This window comes from Meles meles, chromosome 11 (genome assembly GCF_922984935.1).
Source record: "Meles meles chromosome 11, mMelMel3.1 paternal haplotype, whole genome shotgun sequence".
NCBI lineage: Eukaryota > Metazoa > Chordata > Mammalia > Carnivora > Mustelidae > Meles > Meles meles.
In genome coordinates this window covers 34,460,944-34,478,125 of record NC_060076.1, presented here as the reverse complement: position 1 = coordinate 34,478,125, position 17,182 = coordinate 34,460,944, and the positions used below count along the sequence as shown (strand labels likewise).

Genomic DNA, 17,182 nt, shown 5'->3' with positions numbered 1-17,182 from the left:
GAGGGCCTCCATTCCTCAGCCTGGAAACTAGGGCCATGTCTTTGTTCAGCTCCTGTGGAACTGTTATTTGCTGTTCTTCCATAAGGCTGCCCTGTCTATTAAGTTGACCTGCTCACCCTCCTAACACTCCGTCTTCAGGTGCTTTCCCTCTTTCACAACCCCGAGACATTTCTGTCTTGGGTAACCCTTCAGCAGTCCCGTGAGTGTGTGAGTATATGGGTTCCGGTATACATATCCTCTTCCCTCGGACTGTGAACTCCTGGAGGGCTGGAATCCAGGACAGAAAGGGTACTGAATGGGGCAGAACTTGTTGGGTGGAGGCGGGGGAGGTGGGGAAGGCTTCTGAATGATCAAGACTGAGCTGCAACCTGAGGGAAACAGGCCAGACCCCAGAAGCATCTCCTGAGGTCAGAATCTGGGCCACATTTGCAAAGGTGCTATGCAGTTTGCCTTTGGGGATTTGAAAGCTGAACTCCCCTTTGTGGGAGTTTCTTGGGGCCATTGTCTCCCACGGGGGTTGGGATTCTCACTGCCTAAAGAAAGCTAGGCCTAGGCTCTTGTCAAAGGATACGGGCATCCCTGCGAGGACCTTCCCCGCCCCCCCCCTTGTGGGGGTGGTGAGAGAATGGGGGAGAGGGGCCCAGAGGGAGAGGGAGAGAGAGAGAATCTTCAAGCAGGATCCACGCCCAGCATGGAGTCTGATTCGGGGCTTGATCTCCTGGTCCTGAGATCATGACCTGAGCTAAAATTAAGAATTGGACACTTAGGGGTGCCTGGGTGGCTCAGTGGGTTAAGCCTCTGCCTTTGGCTCAGGTCAGGCTCTCAGGGTCATGGGATCAAGTCCCGTTTCCGGCTCTCTGCTCGGCAGGGAGCCTGCTTCCTCCCTTCTCTCTCCACCTGCCTCTCTGCCTACTTGCGATCTCTGTCTGTCAAATAAATAAATAAATCTTAAAAAAAAAAAAAAAAGAAAGAATTGGACACTTAACTGACTGAGCCACCTGGGTGTGTCCTGTCCACCTGCCCCGCTTGAGGCCTTTAATTACCACTCTGCCCGCTCCCAGGGATGGGCCCAAAGCAGGCAGAGCCTGCCATACATCTGGGGAGGGGAGCCCTGGCACTCACCCTGCCTCCCTGCCCCCACCAGCTGCAAACCCTCGCCTTTGAAGTCCTATTTTCCTCATCTTGTCCAGATTCCTTTGCAAAAACTCATGAAACTGGAACTCGCAAAAAGTCATTCGTCGTCCAAAGTGCCTGAAGAACCCTTTTAATGAGATCTTTCAAGACTTTTCCTCCCTTTCCCCACTGCCTGCCTTTCCAGACAGGAAGCTGTTAGAGTGTGGTGTTTTCGTGCCAATATCTAAAGGCTCAACCCCTTGCTTCCCTGAGGCTGGAGTGAGTGTTCCAAAAGCCAACGTTTCTGTCAGCAGCTGAGAGGGAGCCTCGTCAGGCTGGAGAATGGGAAAGTGGGAGAGCTCCATAGGGAGAAGGGGATAAGGGCAGTGTTCCAAAGCAGCTAGGCAGGATCTCTGTAAGACCACTCTGTAGGTGGAGATGTCCGCCAGGGAGGGGATCTAGAGGCAGGGGCTGGGGAGTGCAGGCACCATCTTGGATTGCCATGAGGGTAGAGAGCTTTTGGTGGCAGATGGCTAGCAGCTTAGGCCTGTCCCCCCCACACTGGGAAGCAGTCACCATCTCCTGTCAGTGTGTTCAACTGCCGGCTGGGTAGCCCAAGGCCAATCACCGATCCCCTCTGGGTCTTAGTCTCCCCACCCATGAAGCAAAGGGTGGATTAGATGGGTCTCTAAGGTCACTTCCAGATGACCTCTGACCTGGTACAATAAGGAGTGTTTGGGAGGGGTGGGAAGAGACCAGGCTGGGAGTCCATGACCTCCACTCGTCTCGGAAGTTCATTCAGCTGCCTTTACCCTACAATGAAAAGGAGGACCTTGCTTTCTGTCCTAGCCAGCTGGTGGGGCTGTCCTGGGCCAAACACATTGGCCTTCTCAAGTATAAGGTGCTTCAGATATGCAGGGAGACAGGGTCAGGAAATGGGGCTTAAGCACAAAGGCAGGTCCCTCAGAGCGGACCCTGCACTTCCGTGGCTCCAGCATCAAAAACCGAGCCTCAACGCCTTTGTGAGGCACAAGACCCACCAATGGCTCTTCTGTATTCCCAGGGCTTTGCCGGGCTGTTCCGTCCAGCTAAGATCCCCCCAGCCATGCCTGCCCGAGACCACTTACCTTTTCTTTAAGGCTCAAATGCACCAGCAGCTTCACCTAACCCTCCGTGTCTGGGACTGCCCACCGTTGAGCCAGCTCTGAGTCCCCCAGGCCCTCCCTGCAGACCTGTGTGTAACGAGACCAGGCCGAACAGGCCAGGCTGTGAGCGCCTGTGATCTGAGCTGAGTGGTTCTCGTTTCAGCGCAGATGCTGCCCTGCCCAGCGCCTGGAACGGCAGGCTCTGAGAACTATCTGCTGCGAGAGGACAGAAGAGGTGGAGGGCCGTGCTCTGAGGCCAGGTTCCCCCAAATCCTTTCTCCACCCTGGAACATGCTCACAGCAGGACCCAAGGTTCACATGAAAACATAGCTGGAATTCCGGCATCAATCTGTACTATGCTTCCGACAGCTCCGTGTATAGAGATTGCCAGCCCTACCCTGTCCCCCGGCACACAGGCCCTGGGGAGCTGAGAGATGTCACACCTCCCCCCAGTGGCTGGCATAGCTGGCACACTTGATCCAAGCAGCCGCGATGTTCAGTACCAGGGCCACTCCCTTTGTGGTCGAGGCGACTAATGCCACCTGGCTGCCACCTGGACTGCTCATCAGGAACTGGGGGCACTCTGGGAAGCCAGCTCACCTCCCTCTAACAGGCCGCCCTGCCCAGCCACAGGATGGCCTAGCCCACCTCAATTCCAGGCTTCTCCAAGGGACATCTGACCACATGAGACCACTCATCTGGCCTTTGGGATCTCACAGCTCTAGACAAAACATGCAAAACTAAACCTCCAGCACCGGAGGGTGCAGAGCAGTCATCCCAACTCAGGCCTGGCGGCAGAGGTTCTTATCCACGGTTCTGGCCCAGGCTGCTGGCCCAGCCCTCAGTCTCCTCCACCTCCTCTCCGTCTTGGGACGTGCAGGGGATCTGGCCAGAGTGCTCCACAGACAGAGGAAGGCTGAGTCCAAGGACAGGGGAAATCCAGGGAGGCAGAGACACCCTGCTGTCAGAGCGGAGGCATCCTTAGCAGCCACCAAAGTGCCAAGGAAATGGCCTTTAATGAAACCAGGGCGGCAACCTGGGAAATGGGACTAATATTAAGATGACGTCTACACTGCGCTGGTCAGGCTAGAGGTGCTTCTCCTCTGGAAGAGGTGCACCGTCCCCCCCAGTGTTCAGAAAAGGCTTCGAAAAGTGCCATGAATGCCAAAGCCATAAGGTCATGGAGTGGGGACATATAGTGACACAGGCTTAACCAGATGCCCTGCCAATACCCCATCATTTTTCTTTTTTAAGATTTTATTTATTTATTTGACAGAGAGAGATCACAAGTAGACAGAGAGGCAGGCAGAGGGGAGGGAGGTTTGGGAAGCAGGCTCCCTGCCAAGCAGAGAGCCCGATGCGGGACTCGATCCCAGGACCCTGAGATCACGACCCGAGCCGAAGGCAGAGGTTCAACCCACTGAGACACCCAGGCGCCCACCCCATCATTTTAAAATTAAAATGTGCCAGGGCTCCTGGGTGCCTCAGTCAGCTGAGCAGCTGACTCTTGATTTCAGCTCAGGATCATGGAACGGAGCCCCACATCAGGCTCCATGCTCAGTTGGGGGGCGGGGATCTGCTTGAGATTCTCTCTCTGCCTCTTCCTCTGCCCCTCCCCCGATCATGGAGTCTCTCACTCTCTCGCTCTTTCACTAAAATAAGTAACTCCCTAATCCATTCACAGAGTTAACTGCTATTCACAACTTGATGTATAGTCTTCCAAATCCTTTTCTGTGTTTGTACATGGAAACGCTTGAGTATAAAACAACACTCATACACCTGTTTTTATTTCATAAGTATCTGCTCTTATTTACGGTGACTACACTTTCACTTATTTCTCTGAAGTTTTATATATATATTTTTATTTAAAATCTCTTCAAAATTGTCTATTAGTTCTAGTTCCCTTGTCTCCAGAAAGCAGGAACTAAATCTCCCATGGGAAAGGTACTCTCTCTGAACCAGGAGATAAAAGGACATTCTATCACAGAGCCCCCAAACAGGCCTAGGGACTCCTTCTCTTCAGGATTTCTCTAGGACTTTTCCCAAACTGCCTGCTGGCCCCTTACTTTGCACACATCCCTGACCCCCGGACTCCAAGCCCGTTCCTGTGGAAACAGACTCAAATTGCCGTTTGTCCCTCAAGAGTAGTCCTACTACCCCTACTGCCCAGGGAATGGTGCGCACCTGGGATGAAAAGGAATAGTACTCTCAGAGCTGTGCTGGAAATCCTCTCCTACAGACCCATCTCAGAGGTGGATTTTTGGCCTGTTTGCATCAGAGGGCACGCTTCACAGAAACTCGGGCATGGATCCCACAGGTATCGTGGTATGGCTGCTCTGCAACTGCCTTGAGAGTTCCTTCTATGGTCAAATGCTGCTGCCTCAACGGTGACACATCCTGGGTACTCAGGAGGCCACTGTTCCCTTGCAGACAGAGCTGTGTCAGGGTCACCACAGAGCCCCAGTGTCCAGCTGGGCCTGCCCTGACAGAACCCGGGCCCTCACGGAGGATCGCCGGGCTGGGTATGGGGTGTTCCATGCCTCCTTCCTTGGTGCACCCTACTGGTCGTTTTGGGCACACTCCTCTGGCCAGGCCCTAGACAATGGGATTCTAGGAGGAAAGAGAGTCACAGAAGAACTCCTAGAGTGCCAGCACGAGAGGGCCCCACTGAGGAAGCCCAGGGGGTGGGCAGGCTGCCTCGGTCAGCACGGGAGGGCAGTGATGCGGGAATCCCGTCTCTGATGTCATCTGCTTCCTCTACCTCTCCCAGCCCCGGACAGCACACTGCACCTTGAGGTGGGAAGTCGAAGCTCTGGAGAACTGCTCCAGAGCACCTGGGTTGCTAGGTTACTGTGCACAGGGAGGGAGAGGCGGGGCTGCCCGGAGCAGTGAGCTGCGAGCCCCTGAGGACCCGCTGGTCTCTGGCAGCATGGCCCGAGGTGTGCACCTGCCTCCCACTGCCCCTCTCACCTCCATCCATGACTGGCCCCTAACTTTGCTCCCTTCCAGCCCAGCCTCCCAGCCCAGCTGCAGTTCAGTACTGAATTCTTCCTGGCTGAGATAAACAAACCGACTCTTCAAGCCAATGGGTCTGACCGTGAACAGCGGAGTACAGGTGCTGCTTGTCCTGAGTGCCCCCGCTGGTTAGAAGTCCCCTCCGTGTTCTCCCTGCTGAGGGCCATCCAGCCCCTAGCAATGAGACACTCACTACCTCCTGAGACAGCTTCGGACGGATCTAATTCTTCATCAGTTCTGACTGTTAGAAACCTTTTGCTCTCACTGAGCTGGAATCTGCACACCTGTAACTCCATCTGGGGACCCCCAAGCACATCTGCTCCTTCTGCCCTGATCGTCCTGGAGCGACCTGTGGTTCCCACCATGTCTCCACACATCCTCTGCTCTCCAGGTAGACTTCTAGTGCCTGTTTGCTGCCCATGCACTGCGGTTGCCATGGTTCCTCTCTGGGCCAAGCCCAGTGGACATGGTGGGGCCTGTCCTGAGCGGAGAGTGCAGGCCAATCTCTCCCTCCTTGGCTGCACTGCTGCTACTGTCTATACACGGCCGGCAGCCACATCCTTGCAGGCCCTTTCTCTATCATGTGACCTCTAAGAATGGTTTGTAGAATGGAGAGGAAGCCAGGCAGAGACCTTCATTGCTTCTGCTGGTCTGTGCCGGCTAAAGGGCCATGGTTCTTCAACCCCAGTCTGTCACTAACTCTTGTGTCCTTGGGAAACCTCTCCTCTCTCTAGGCCTCCATTTTCCTATCTGCAAAATGGGTTTTAGACCATCCATTGGATCCCATTTGGTAACTGCACAGAATGAGGAAGTGCTCAAGCAAAAAACCTCTCTCTTATTTCAGGGCTGCCTATCAACAGTGATGCTTCATGGGTTAGAAAGACCCAACAATTTATAAAGCCACCACAGATGACAACACCAGCAGGATTCTTCCTGGCTCTTCCCAGTGCTCCTCAAAACCTCTGTGACCCACATAAAAATCAGACCTGTCTGAAGAGCAGCCTGGAACACATGGAAAAGGCTGTTCCCACAGTGGCAGCAGCGTGCTGGGGAGAGTCAAACAGTTGGTCCTGAGTCCTGGCCCTGTCCCTTGGGCCTGCCAATCCCCCTTACAAGCCTCAGTGTCCTCACCTGCAAAATGGGGACAACATGTTCCTCATCAAAGGACTGCTGGGAGGTTTGAGAGAGGACTGAGGTATGCACAGGGCTTCACTCGTGTCCTGCCTCACAGCAGATACAGAAGCTATTCTTGGGTATTTCGTATTAAATCTTAGGAAAATGCCCCTCCTCTTCTGGGGCAGAGAACATTAAAAACTCCTCTGTCTCCCAGGAGAATAAGATCAAATTGAGAAACCGAGGCTTGAAATAACTCACGTTGGCACATTTCTGCGGCGGGGGGTGGGGGTGGGGGACACACTGTGGTGAGTCTTGCTGCCACAGACACAAGGACTGGGCAGTGCTTCACTGGAGGCTGCCAACGAGGGCTGAGAGGGTGAATGAGGCTGTACTCACTTCAGGGAGAGGGAATAGTCGTGCTTGCTGGTCTGGCTGTTCCGGACAAGGTAGCTGCACTCCTTGCAGAGCCTCAGAAGGTTCTCGGCGTCTCCTCTGCTGATGGCTCCGTGATACCAGCTGGGGAGAAGGGAGAGGGTCAGAACCCAGCATGGACCTGACCCCCACGGCCCATACCCTTGCAAACTCCTCCTTGGAGAGGCTCAGCCCCCTCGGAGGGCAGCTGGCACGTCCTAGCCGCCTCATCATGAGGCAGGGGCACGTGTGTGCGTGTATTCAGAATTCAGCGCAGAATTATATGTCTGCTGCACACACACTCCTGGGGAGAGAACAGGGAACGAACCCGTGGCTGCCTCCCTCATGGCACTTACCTACCACAGGTGCTATGGGAGGTGCTACAGGGAGACAGAGCAGGGCTGTGTGGTTTGGAGCTCAGGGCAGGGGCTGCTATTTTAAGCAGTAGCCAGGGAAGCCTTCCGGAGACAGTGACATTTCAGTGTGGGCCTGAAGGAGGTGAGGGAGGAAGCCACGAAGGACGGAAGCTGGAAGAGTGGTTCTGGCAGAGGGAGGGGCAGCAAAGGCCAGAGGCAGGAGTGAGTGCCTGACGTGCTTGGGAACCAGCAAGGCAGCCGGCATGGCTGTAGTGGGTCCAAGGGGAGGGGTGAGCCAGGAGGCCAGAGGGCAGGGCCAGGGCAGGATGCCTTGTGCACAAGGAGAGGACCCTGGCTTTCTCCATCTAAGTGACACAGAGGCCATCAGAGGGTGCTGACAGGAGGGACACGTGTTGACTCTCTATGACATCTGTGGGACAAGTGGGCGGTGCTCATCACTCAGGAAAGCAGGCAGCTGGGTGGGGGGGTGGCCAACCAGTGCTTCTGGCAAGCAAATCTGGCATCGGCTAGGCCCTTGGGAAGCCCAGAATCACTGCATCCAGGTACCACGCGGTCAGTGGCAGAATCAGAAGTGGGGGATGCCACGGCAGATGACCTGACGGAGGCCCCTGGCTGCAGGACAAAAGGGGAACACTGATCTTCCAGATTGGGAGAGCTGAAGGTAGAATTGTGGAGGAAGAGTGAAGACCATGAGATGCGAGTCAGAATGCATTTTTGTTTACCCTACAGTCTGGGCAGCGGGACGGTGGTGATAGGTGATACAGGGCCAGGAGGAGAACCACAGGTGCTAGATGGCTACGGAGCCACAGACAACATCCCCCCACCCCACGCTTGCCAATCAGGCAGTCAGGGGCGAGCAGCAGAACCCGGCTGCATCTTGGGTCTCTATCCAGTTAGGGTCACTCCACCCCCATTTAGGGTGTGAGGCTTAAATGGGATGATGCATAGCATGCATGCAGAGCTCGGGATGGGTGAGTTTCAGCAAATGGCAGCTCTGAGCATCAACAGAAGTAGGAGAGTGAAATCTGCAGGTGGCCGTGGGCAACTCCCCCAACTTTCATTATTTGGGCTGGTGCCCACCCGTAGTCTGCATTCCAAATTCCCAGGTGTAAGCAGGGATGCTGCTGCCTCCTGGCCCCCGCCCAGGACTGCCCTGCAGACAGGACCTCCGAGAGTTCGGTGAAAGACATTTTGCCTGGGGAGAAACAGGGCACTGCCTGACACCGCACGCTTTCTACAAGGCAGCGTTCTGAACAGGTAACAGCAGTTACCTGTTAACTTCAGAACCCAACCTGCTTCAGGAAAGCACGGACTGGAGAGCAGATATGAGTGTCCCTGCCCACTGCGCATGTGATGGAGTGGCTGACCGCCCAGGAGATCACTCATAGGTCAGCCCGGGGGCCGGACATCTGGAGGAGACACTCGCCAAGGGAAATGGTAGGAGGAGTGCACACCCGCCTTCCTTTCTAAATGTAGAAATGAAGAGGAATATGAAATTAGGGATTGCATGGGCTCCCGCACTTTTAGATGTGAAGGCTGAAGGCACATATTAGAAGGTACATACGACTGGAGTTTGGAGAAATAGCTAGACAAGGATGGAACAGACTTTAGAACTAAAAGTTAACAGATCTGGCAAGGCTGTTTTCCGGGAAATTTCACCCGTGTAACACACCCCTGGTAAGCTGACAAACTTGTTGTTTTACTAGGAAAACAAATTCCAGCCATCTGAAGCAGAGCCATCCTCAGGGAAAGGCCTAGAAGAGGTCTCCAGGGAAGTGCTGCCTGCTCTCCGCCCCTCCCTGAGCACGAGCTGGCGGCAGATGGGCCTCCAGAGGCTCGGGATCCCCGTTGAAGGTAGTGCCTGGTGGGGAAACAGGATAAGCTGCTGGCTCCTTCCCAGCTGCCCAGCTACTGCACCCGGAGAGAAGGTCTTGGGCCGAGATTCAAAGGAGACTCAAGCTAGTTTGGGAGAAAAGGGCCAAAGGACATGATCGGGGGCTGGGGCCAGCCATTGGGCAGCCAGTTGGCACGATGCTGGCCACCAGGAGACAGGATGGGCCTGGGTGGTCCTGTGGGGGCTGAAGGCCAACTGCTGGGCCCAAGCAGGCTCTGCCTAGACTGAAAACAGAATCTAAGCACGAGGCTGTCTGGGGATGTGCTGAAGTTTGCAGAGCTGGCCAGTCGGGCCTGTACTGTGGGTACGAGGAGGATCCAACCACGGCCATCCAGCCTATGCAGTACCCACTAGCTCATCCAAAATTTACTCACCACTGCCAACATCCTTGATCTCATGGGGCTGACGTGGAGAAGAGGGAGAGTCAGTAAATAGATTTAGGACACAATTTCAGAAAGTGACAAGTGCTATGCAGGAATCCTGAGTTTGTGCTAGGCAGTGACGGGGACAGGGAAAAGTGTTTAGGTTAGAATGGACAGACAAGGGAGGCCTGCAAGGAGATGACATTTGACCTGAGAATCTCCTTCATGAGAAGGAGCCAATCATGTAGAGAAGGAAGGAAAACACGTTCTCTGCAGAGGAACCAGCAAGTGCACACATCTGAAGTAGAATGTGCGGGGAGTGTTCACAGAGCAGGAAGGCAGCAAGAATGGCCCAGCTCTGGGAGCATGGGGAGTGCTGCAGGATGGGGGTGGACTGGGAGGCAGAGCCCCATTCCCTGAAGCCTTGGGAGCAAGGGAAGAAGTCTGATTCCATTCTAAGCACAGCAGAGGGCAATGTGCTTAAAGAGAGGATGCTGGGGTATCTGGATGGCTCAGTTATCTGGGCTTTACGATTCCAGCATCCTGGAATCAAGCCCCCCATCAGAGAGCCTGTTTCTCCCTCTCCCTTTGCCTGCTGCTCCCTCAACTTGTGCTCTGTGTCAAATAAATAAATAAATAAAATCTTAAAAAAAAAAAAAAAAAAAAAGAGGATGTTACTTGTTCCTGATGGTCTTATAAAAGGCCAAACAGGTTCTCCTGAAGAGAGGCCAGCAAGGAAGTGAAGTGGGAGACCAGGCAGGGGGCTTTTGCAGTGGTCCAGATGGGAGGTGGCTCTGAGACAAGAGGAACAGATAGGCATGGCCTATATTCTGGATGCAAAACTAGCAGAAGTTGCTAGTTCAGATGCATCAGATGCCAGTGTAAGGTGAAGAAAAAGGAAAGCAAGAGGACTCCAGTTGGTGGCTTGAGCAAGTAGGTACATGTGACGCCATGTATGGAGGTGGGGAAGCTGGGGGAGGAACGGCTGTCCGGTGCTCAGGGGCCCAGTTTTAAACACACTAAATTTGAGATGCCCATTCACCAGCCAAGTGCAGATGCCAAGACAGCAGCTGGATGCAGGAGGTGGGCGTTCTAGGAGAGGTGTGGGCTGCGGAGGCGCGCTGGTGACTCACCACCAGGAGCCTGAGGCGACTACCCAGGGAGAGCGTGCAGCTGGAACCCGAGCCTCCGACAGGCCAACCTTCAGGTAAAGCTGAGGCGAGGAGCCAGAAGAGGTGGCCAGGGAGGCAGGGGAAAAACCAGGAACAGACTGTGTCTCCAAATGAGGGAGCTCTCTACAGTCTGTGCTCAGTGAGAGAGAATGGGGGGGTGACGTAAGGGAGACAGACAGTGTGGAGAGCTCTTTGGGGACTTCACTCATATCCTGGACAGCACCTATTAGTGCCAGGTCCCGTTCCAAAGCACCACGAATGCAGTGGTGACCCAGAGAAGCGTCTGTCCTCACAGAGCTTAAGTTCCAACAGGGGCAGGATGCCCGCTGGCTCTAGCCATCTCTGGATCATATTTTGCTTGCTGATTAAAAAGGACATAGTGAGGGGCGCCTGGCTGGCTCAGTGGATTAAGCCGCTGCCTTCGGCTCAGGTCATGATCTCAGGGTCCTGGGATCGAGCCCCGCATCGGGCTCTCTACTCCGCAGGGAGCCTGCTTCCTCCTCTCTCTCTCTGCCTGTCAAATAAATAAATAAACTCTTTAAAAAAAAAAGGACATAGTGATCAGAAACAAGTAGAACCTACCACTGGATCTGGGTAGCTGTGACAGACGGTTAGCCGAGATGCCCGCTGGGAGCACTCCCCCATGTGCTTGCTACAGCAGGCACAGGGCGTCATGAAGGAGGCTGAGGCCCTCCCCACATGACAGCACATGTTGGAAAGGGGCACAGAGCCCATGACATCATTCAGAAAACCCTGCATCCTGCTCGCCGAGGAAGCATTTCCTGTGAGGGATGCGCTGCTGGCTATGCTGAGGCCAGAATCCCGGACTGGAGATTAATATAGTACATGACACACACAGGCCTGTCTCATGAGGGATCACCTTGCTGTCAGCTCATCTCCTGTCTTTATGGAGGGCCTACTCTGTGTCAAGTGTGTGTGAAGGGCTGGGGAGAAGAGTGTGTAAGTGGGGGGAGAGTGTGGGCTCAAGTCACAGGCCTGGAGCTCCAATCCTGCCTCTGCACTATGAGCTGTGACATTCTAGCCAAGGCTCTGTGTCTCCGTGAGTTCAACTTCTCATCTACGTGACAGGGATGATATCCCCATTTATCGCGTATGTGCTTGTTAAGAGGATGCTACACCTGAAGGTATCAGCACGAGACCCAGAACCCGCTTCATCAAGCATCTGGAGAAGCTGGCCATAGCCCAGGTATATGGAATGGTGAGAAACGGAAAAAGCAGTGTGTGGGCAATCCGCAGAGTGAGCAGCAGGCTAGGGAGACGAGACTTTTATCCTGGAAGTATGGGGAGCCACTGAAGGTTTCAGAGCTCCGCAGGGACCTGCGCCCAGTGAGAAGGGAAGTGATCACCATGATCAGAGCGAGGGCTGGTAAAAGTCCTGACTGACAGTGTTGGGGAAGAACAGGGAGGGAAAGGGGCAGTAGGGATGGGACTGGGCCACCGAATGAGGTGGGAAATCTCATGGGAAAGGGCCTGAGAAAACCCACATCAAGAGTGTCAAAACCAGGGGCGTCTGGGTAGCTCAGCTGGATAAGCAGCAGCCTTCAGCTCAGGTCATGATCCTGAAGTCCTCGGATCCAGCCCCATGTCAAGCTCTTTGTTCAGCAGGGAGCCTGCTTCTCCCTCTCCCTCTGCCTCTCACTAGCCATAGTCTCTCTCTCTCTCAAATAAATTTTTTTTTAAAAAGATTTTATTTATTTATTTGACAGATAGAGATCACAAGTAGCCAGAGAGGCAGGCAGAGAGAGAGAGAGGAGGAAGCAGGCTCCCCGCCAAGCAGAGAGCCCGATGCGGGGCTCGATCCCAGGACCCTGGGATCATGACCTGAGTGAAAGGCAGAGGCTTTAACCCACTGAGCCACCCAGGTGCCCCTCAAATAAATTTTTTAAGAAAACCTTAAAAAAAAAAAAGAAAACCTTAAAAAAATTTTTTTGAGTTAAAAAAAAAGACTCTCCCTCTGTCCCTCCCCTTCTCTCAAATAAATAAATAAATCTTTTCTTTTAAAGATTTTATTTATTTATTTGACAGAGATCACAAGTAGGCAGAGAGGCAGGAAGACAGGGAGAGAGAGAAGCAGATTCCCTGCTGAGCAGAGAGCCTGATACGGGGCCCGATCCCAGAACCCTGGGATCATGACCTGAGCTGAAGGCAGAGGCTTAATCCACTGAGCCATCCAGATGCCCCTAAATCTTTTTTTTTTTTTTAAAGATTTTATTTATTTATTTGACAGAGAAAGACACAGCGAGAGAGGGAACACAAGCAGGGGGAGTGGAAGAGGGAGAAGCAGGGATCCCGCTGAGCAGGGAGCCTGACGTGGGGCTCGATCCCAGGACTCTGGGATCATGACCTGAGCTGAAGGCAAATGCTCAACGACTGAGCCACCCAGGTGCCCTTAAATAAATAAATCTTAAAAACAAAGAACAAAACTGTCAAAGCCTTGCTCAATAAATACCAAGAAGGTGTGAGGCAAAACTATCACGGTAGCTAACAAACAATTCTAATTTATAACTGTCAAAAGTAAGGGTGGCAATACAGCATGGAGGTTTCGAGAAAGCCCAGGGTCAGGAATCTGGAGATCCTGTTCTATCTAATTCTGTCAGCCACTGACTGACTTGACGGTGGCCTTGACCTTCTCTCAGCCTTAACAGTGACTAGAGCTGAGGCTGGGCCTTGCTCCCTCAGAACTTACATTTGCTTTTCCAGCGGGACAGCAGGATCCACTCTTTCTCCCAAGATCCCACAGAACTCAGGACTCCCATGCTTGATGGGCTTGAAGCCCCCTCCCGGAGCTCGAAGCTGGCGCCGCCGGTCCCGGGAAGGCGAGGGGGATGACTGCCGTTTCTCGTTGCCGTTAAACTGGGCTGTGGGGGAGAGAGAAAGCGCGTGGTCACCAGAGCTCAGCCCGAGGGATTACTGGGTGGTGCAGAGTGGGGTCACAGTTGATTGTTCCCCTTGGGGGTTTATGATCCACAGAGGGAAGAGCTCCAGGCAATTAAAGAACGTGGCTCAAAAGGCCCGAGTTTCCTACAGCAGGTGCTGTCAGAGCTAGAAAATGCACTCAAGGGGCTGGCTGAGGCTCCCTCCAGAGGCCACTGAGCTCAGCCTTAGCTCCAAAGGATGCCCCCTGCTATCTTCAGTAAGGGGGGGCAACCCACAGGGGCTCAGTCCCCTGGACAGTTCTCAAGGAGGCAGCTGTTCCCCAATTTTCTACCTTCAAGTGGCTCCGCTCCTCCCATTCTCCCATTCCCCACAGGGCATACTATCCACATCTGCCCTCTTTCTCCTGGGATGACCCTACAGAGCTCCAATCAAGGGTCAAGCATCCCCATCTGCTTCTCTTCCTTCAGTGCCCTCTGCATGGGCCCCCCACACAGCGAGCCCTGTCCCAGGCCCAGCGCCAGGTGAGGCTGAAGCAGTGCACAGCACAGTGGGCAGGCCCTACTGCAAGCTTCCTCCCCCGACTAGGCCTGTGAGAGTATCAAGCACTTCCACGGGCTTGGGGAGGATACCTCTTGAGGGCAGGACCCCAAAGATACTGAGCTGAACCTGGAGTTGCCAGAAGCATTCCTAGAGACCAGTTAGTCCCCCTTGCAAGTTATCTCTCCGGGCTTCAGTTTCCTCCTCTATAAGGGGTGATGACTGTACCCACCTTATGGGGTTGCTGCGTGATGGCAGCATTCAGGTGAAGGCACCCAGATCTTGGCAGAGTGCCCAGCATGTAGTCGTTGCTCAATCGATGTTATTATAAAATATTTACTTTGATCATCATCTCTGCTCAATGTGGACATGGTACTAGGTACTTCACATACGCGTCCAAACCAACCTGAGTTCCTCTTCCAAGCTTGCCAGTAACTTGCTGTGTGCCTTGGCTAAGCTACTCAACCTCTCTGAGGCTCCATTTCCTACCTGCCACAGAACTGTGAAGATCAGAGAAAAGACATCCTAAGGGTCCAGCACACAGAGCGCTGGATGAATGGGCCAGGCCCTAGGGAACACGGCTCCCAAAGCCAGGTCCAGCTGCAGGCCCATGGAAACGTGATGGCAGGAATCTCCTCTCCAAAGAGCAAGCACAGATGTGGCCAGCTGTCCTCTACCCTGGCAAGCCACAATGGCTATCAACCTCACATTCATGAAGGTGGCAGGAAACCCCAGCCCTGAGGGTGGTGGCCAGTGGTGGCGTGCTATCTATGGGACTGTGGAATGTGGATGGACTTGTTCTATGTCTCAGCCTGTGAGCGACATCACCCATCAGGACTGCAAAGCATTGTCGTCCCTCCAAGACACTCTTCTCCATTAACCACTACGGAAAGCAATGGGAAGGGAGGTTCCTGCCCATGGAAGGCTCTAGACATGCTGGACCCACGGGTATGTGCTCATTCTCATGAATGAGGCAGTGGCGGGTGGCCTGTCCATGCCACCACACCACTCCTCAACCCTCCTTCACACGTGCCAGGCGAGCTCAGCGTTGGAGGAACAGCTGTGAACAAAACAGAAATCCCTGCCCGTGAGCCTTAGAGTCTGAGTGGGGACAGACACGATAACCGGGATTCCAGCCGCATAACTGCTGTGGACCAAACCAGGAAGGACATTCCAGGCAGGGGGAAGAGAAAGTTCAAGGGCCCTGAGGTGGGAACATGCTTAGGGTGACAGAAACACAGTCCAGGGGGAACAGAGGGTGGTGGGAGGAAGGAGTGCTAGGTCATCGGGCGCATGTCTTGGAAAGGAATTTGATTTTATTCTCTGAGAAATGGGGAGCCACGCTGATGTTTTGATGGGGTGGGTTTTGACCCGCACTTCTGAACAGGACCGCTGTGCTGAAAAGAGATGGGAGGACAGGGCGGGGGCGGGGAGAGGATGGGAACTGCCTGCACTTTCTGCTCAACAGCGCCAATTGCTCTTTAAAAAGTTGATTAATTGAAAGAGAGCGAGCAGCACAAGGGGAGCAGTGAGGATGGAAGGGCAGGACAGGCCGATAGGCCTTGTCTGTATATTTGCAGTGGAGTGTGGGGGAGAGAGGCTCGAGAGGCTATAGGCCTATGGCCTGAGCACTGGAGGGATGGGGCTGGCATTCTCCAGGAGGTGAAGATTCACAGAAAACTGTAATGAAAATTTGTGAGGAAGCAGGATGAAGGCCAAACTCCAACCTAGAGACCCCACCCCAGTCCAGCCCATGAGGCCAGGACCGGCAGTGTGGAGCAGGGACAGAGAGAGGACTCACTGGGGGCCACCCTCTTCTTGGGCTACAGTTCTTTCCTGTGTCCCAACCATAAGGACAGACAGCAATGATAAGGCCCTTCTAAGATACAGGTCCTGGGGCTGGGTGTCTGAGGGAGCCCTCTTCCATCTGGCCAATAACCTGGGCTTGCACAGTGGCAGTGAGAGGGTAAAGCCCGGAGCTCCGGCCCCACCACACATGTCCCCGTGCGCCCCTGCCTGGCTTTCCAGCATCCTGGTTCTCCCACCAGGGCTCCTCCTGCTGAACCCCACCAGCTCTCACAGCAACCAGTCAAATGGCATATATGTTCTTGGTTGGGGGTGTTAGGTAGAGGCGAGACATCTGCCTTGCAGGGTCCTAGATGGGTGACCTTGGGTTGGGGTGAACACTGGGATCAGGTAGTCAGGTCAGAGCCCGGTCACACAGCCCTTTTCTAAAGAGCTGGGTCTTGATCCGATGGATGGATTAATCAGGGAATGGCATTCTCAGCTGGGGTTTCAGAGAGATCCCTGCCTGGTGATGGAGATAGGATGTGGGGTGGTAACCAGGGAGACCAGTTAGGGAAGGTAATGGAGGCTGAATCTCTCCACGATGGCGGGGGATGTAGGAGGTGACTTCAATAGGACTTGGCACTCACAGCCTTAGCCAGGGAAGGCCCCGTGTGATGCTCCATCAAGAGGAGATCTGGGGTATGGCAGAAGAGGGGGGCCAGGGACCATGGGACCAGTGTGCACTTTTCCCTGGTCCCTCCCTCTGCTAACTTTCTGTCAGGAATGGAGGGGAGGCCGTTCAGCAGGCCCCTCGCCCCTGGGGGCTACGGGTCCTAGGTGGGCAGTGAAGCAGCATGATATAAGAAGGGACTGGGGGGAGATGAGGTTCTAGGCTCAGTATTGCCATAGGCTAAGGAGAGAGAGAGAGACCAAATGAATTAGAAGATATATTCACCTCTGACTAAAATTAGGATTTGAAGATTTTTGCCCACATAAAACCCCACCACATAACTCCTGGCACAGAAGAGGGAGGACAGGCACGAAGCACGAACACAGACTACAGAAGGAACCCAAACTCTTCAGCAAAGCCTGTGACCCGGCTGCCTTTCCGGCCTCAGGCCTCACCATGGCCACTTTGAGGCCCTGTCTTCTGCCTAAATTACTACCACCCCAGCCCCTTCTACCAGTCTCTCCGCCTAACTGACTCCACTCTGGAGTCCACCTCTTCCAGGAAGCCTTCCCTGACCTCACCCCTTCCCCAGAATCACCGCCTCCTAATGGCCAATTTCCTGGTCTGAGGCCCTGTGAGCCCCTGAAGGGCAGGGGCTGTACCAACATGTGCCTTTGTGTCCCA

The 17,182-nt window shown here is 54.1% G+C and overlaps 1 protein-coding gene across 1 annotated transcript in view; it reads right to left on the bottom strand.

Moving 5' to 3' along the window:
* SHB (SH2 domain containing adaptor protein B) overlaps positions 1 to 17,182 on the bottom strand; it is a 136,488-nt gene that overhangs the window by 18,487 nt on the left and 100,819 nt on the right. Inside the window, exons 4-5 of the mRNA XM_046023452.1 lie at positions 13,313 to 13,484; positions 6,786 to 6,905 (exon numbers count right to left, since the gene is read on the bottom strand). Coding sequence (XP_045879408.1) covers positions 6,786 to 6,905; positions 13,313 to 13,484 — 292 coding nt within the window. The remainder of the gene's footprint in view (positions 1 to 6,785; positions 6,906 to 13,312; positions 13,485 to 17,182) is intronic.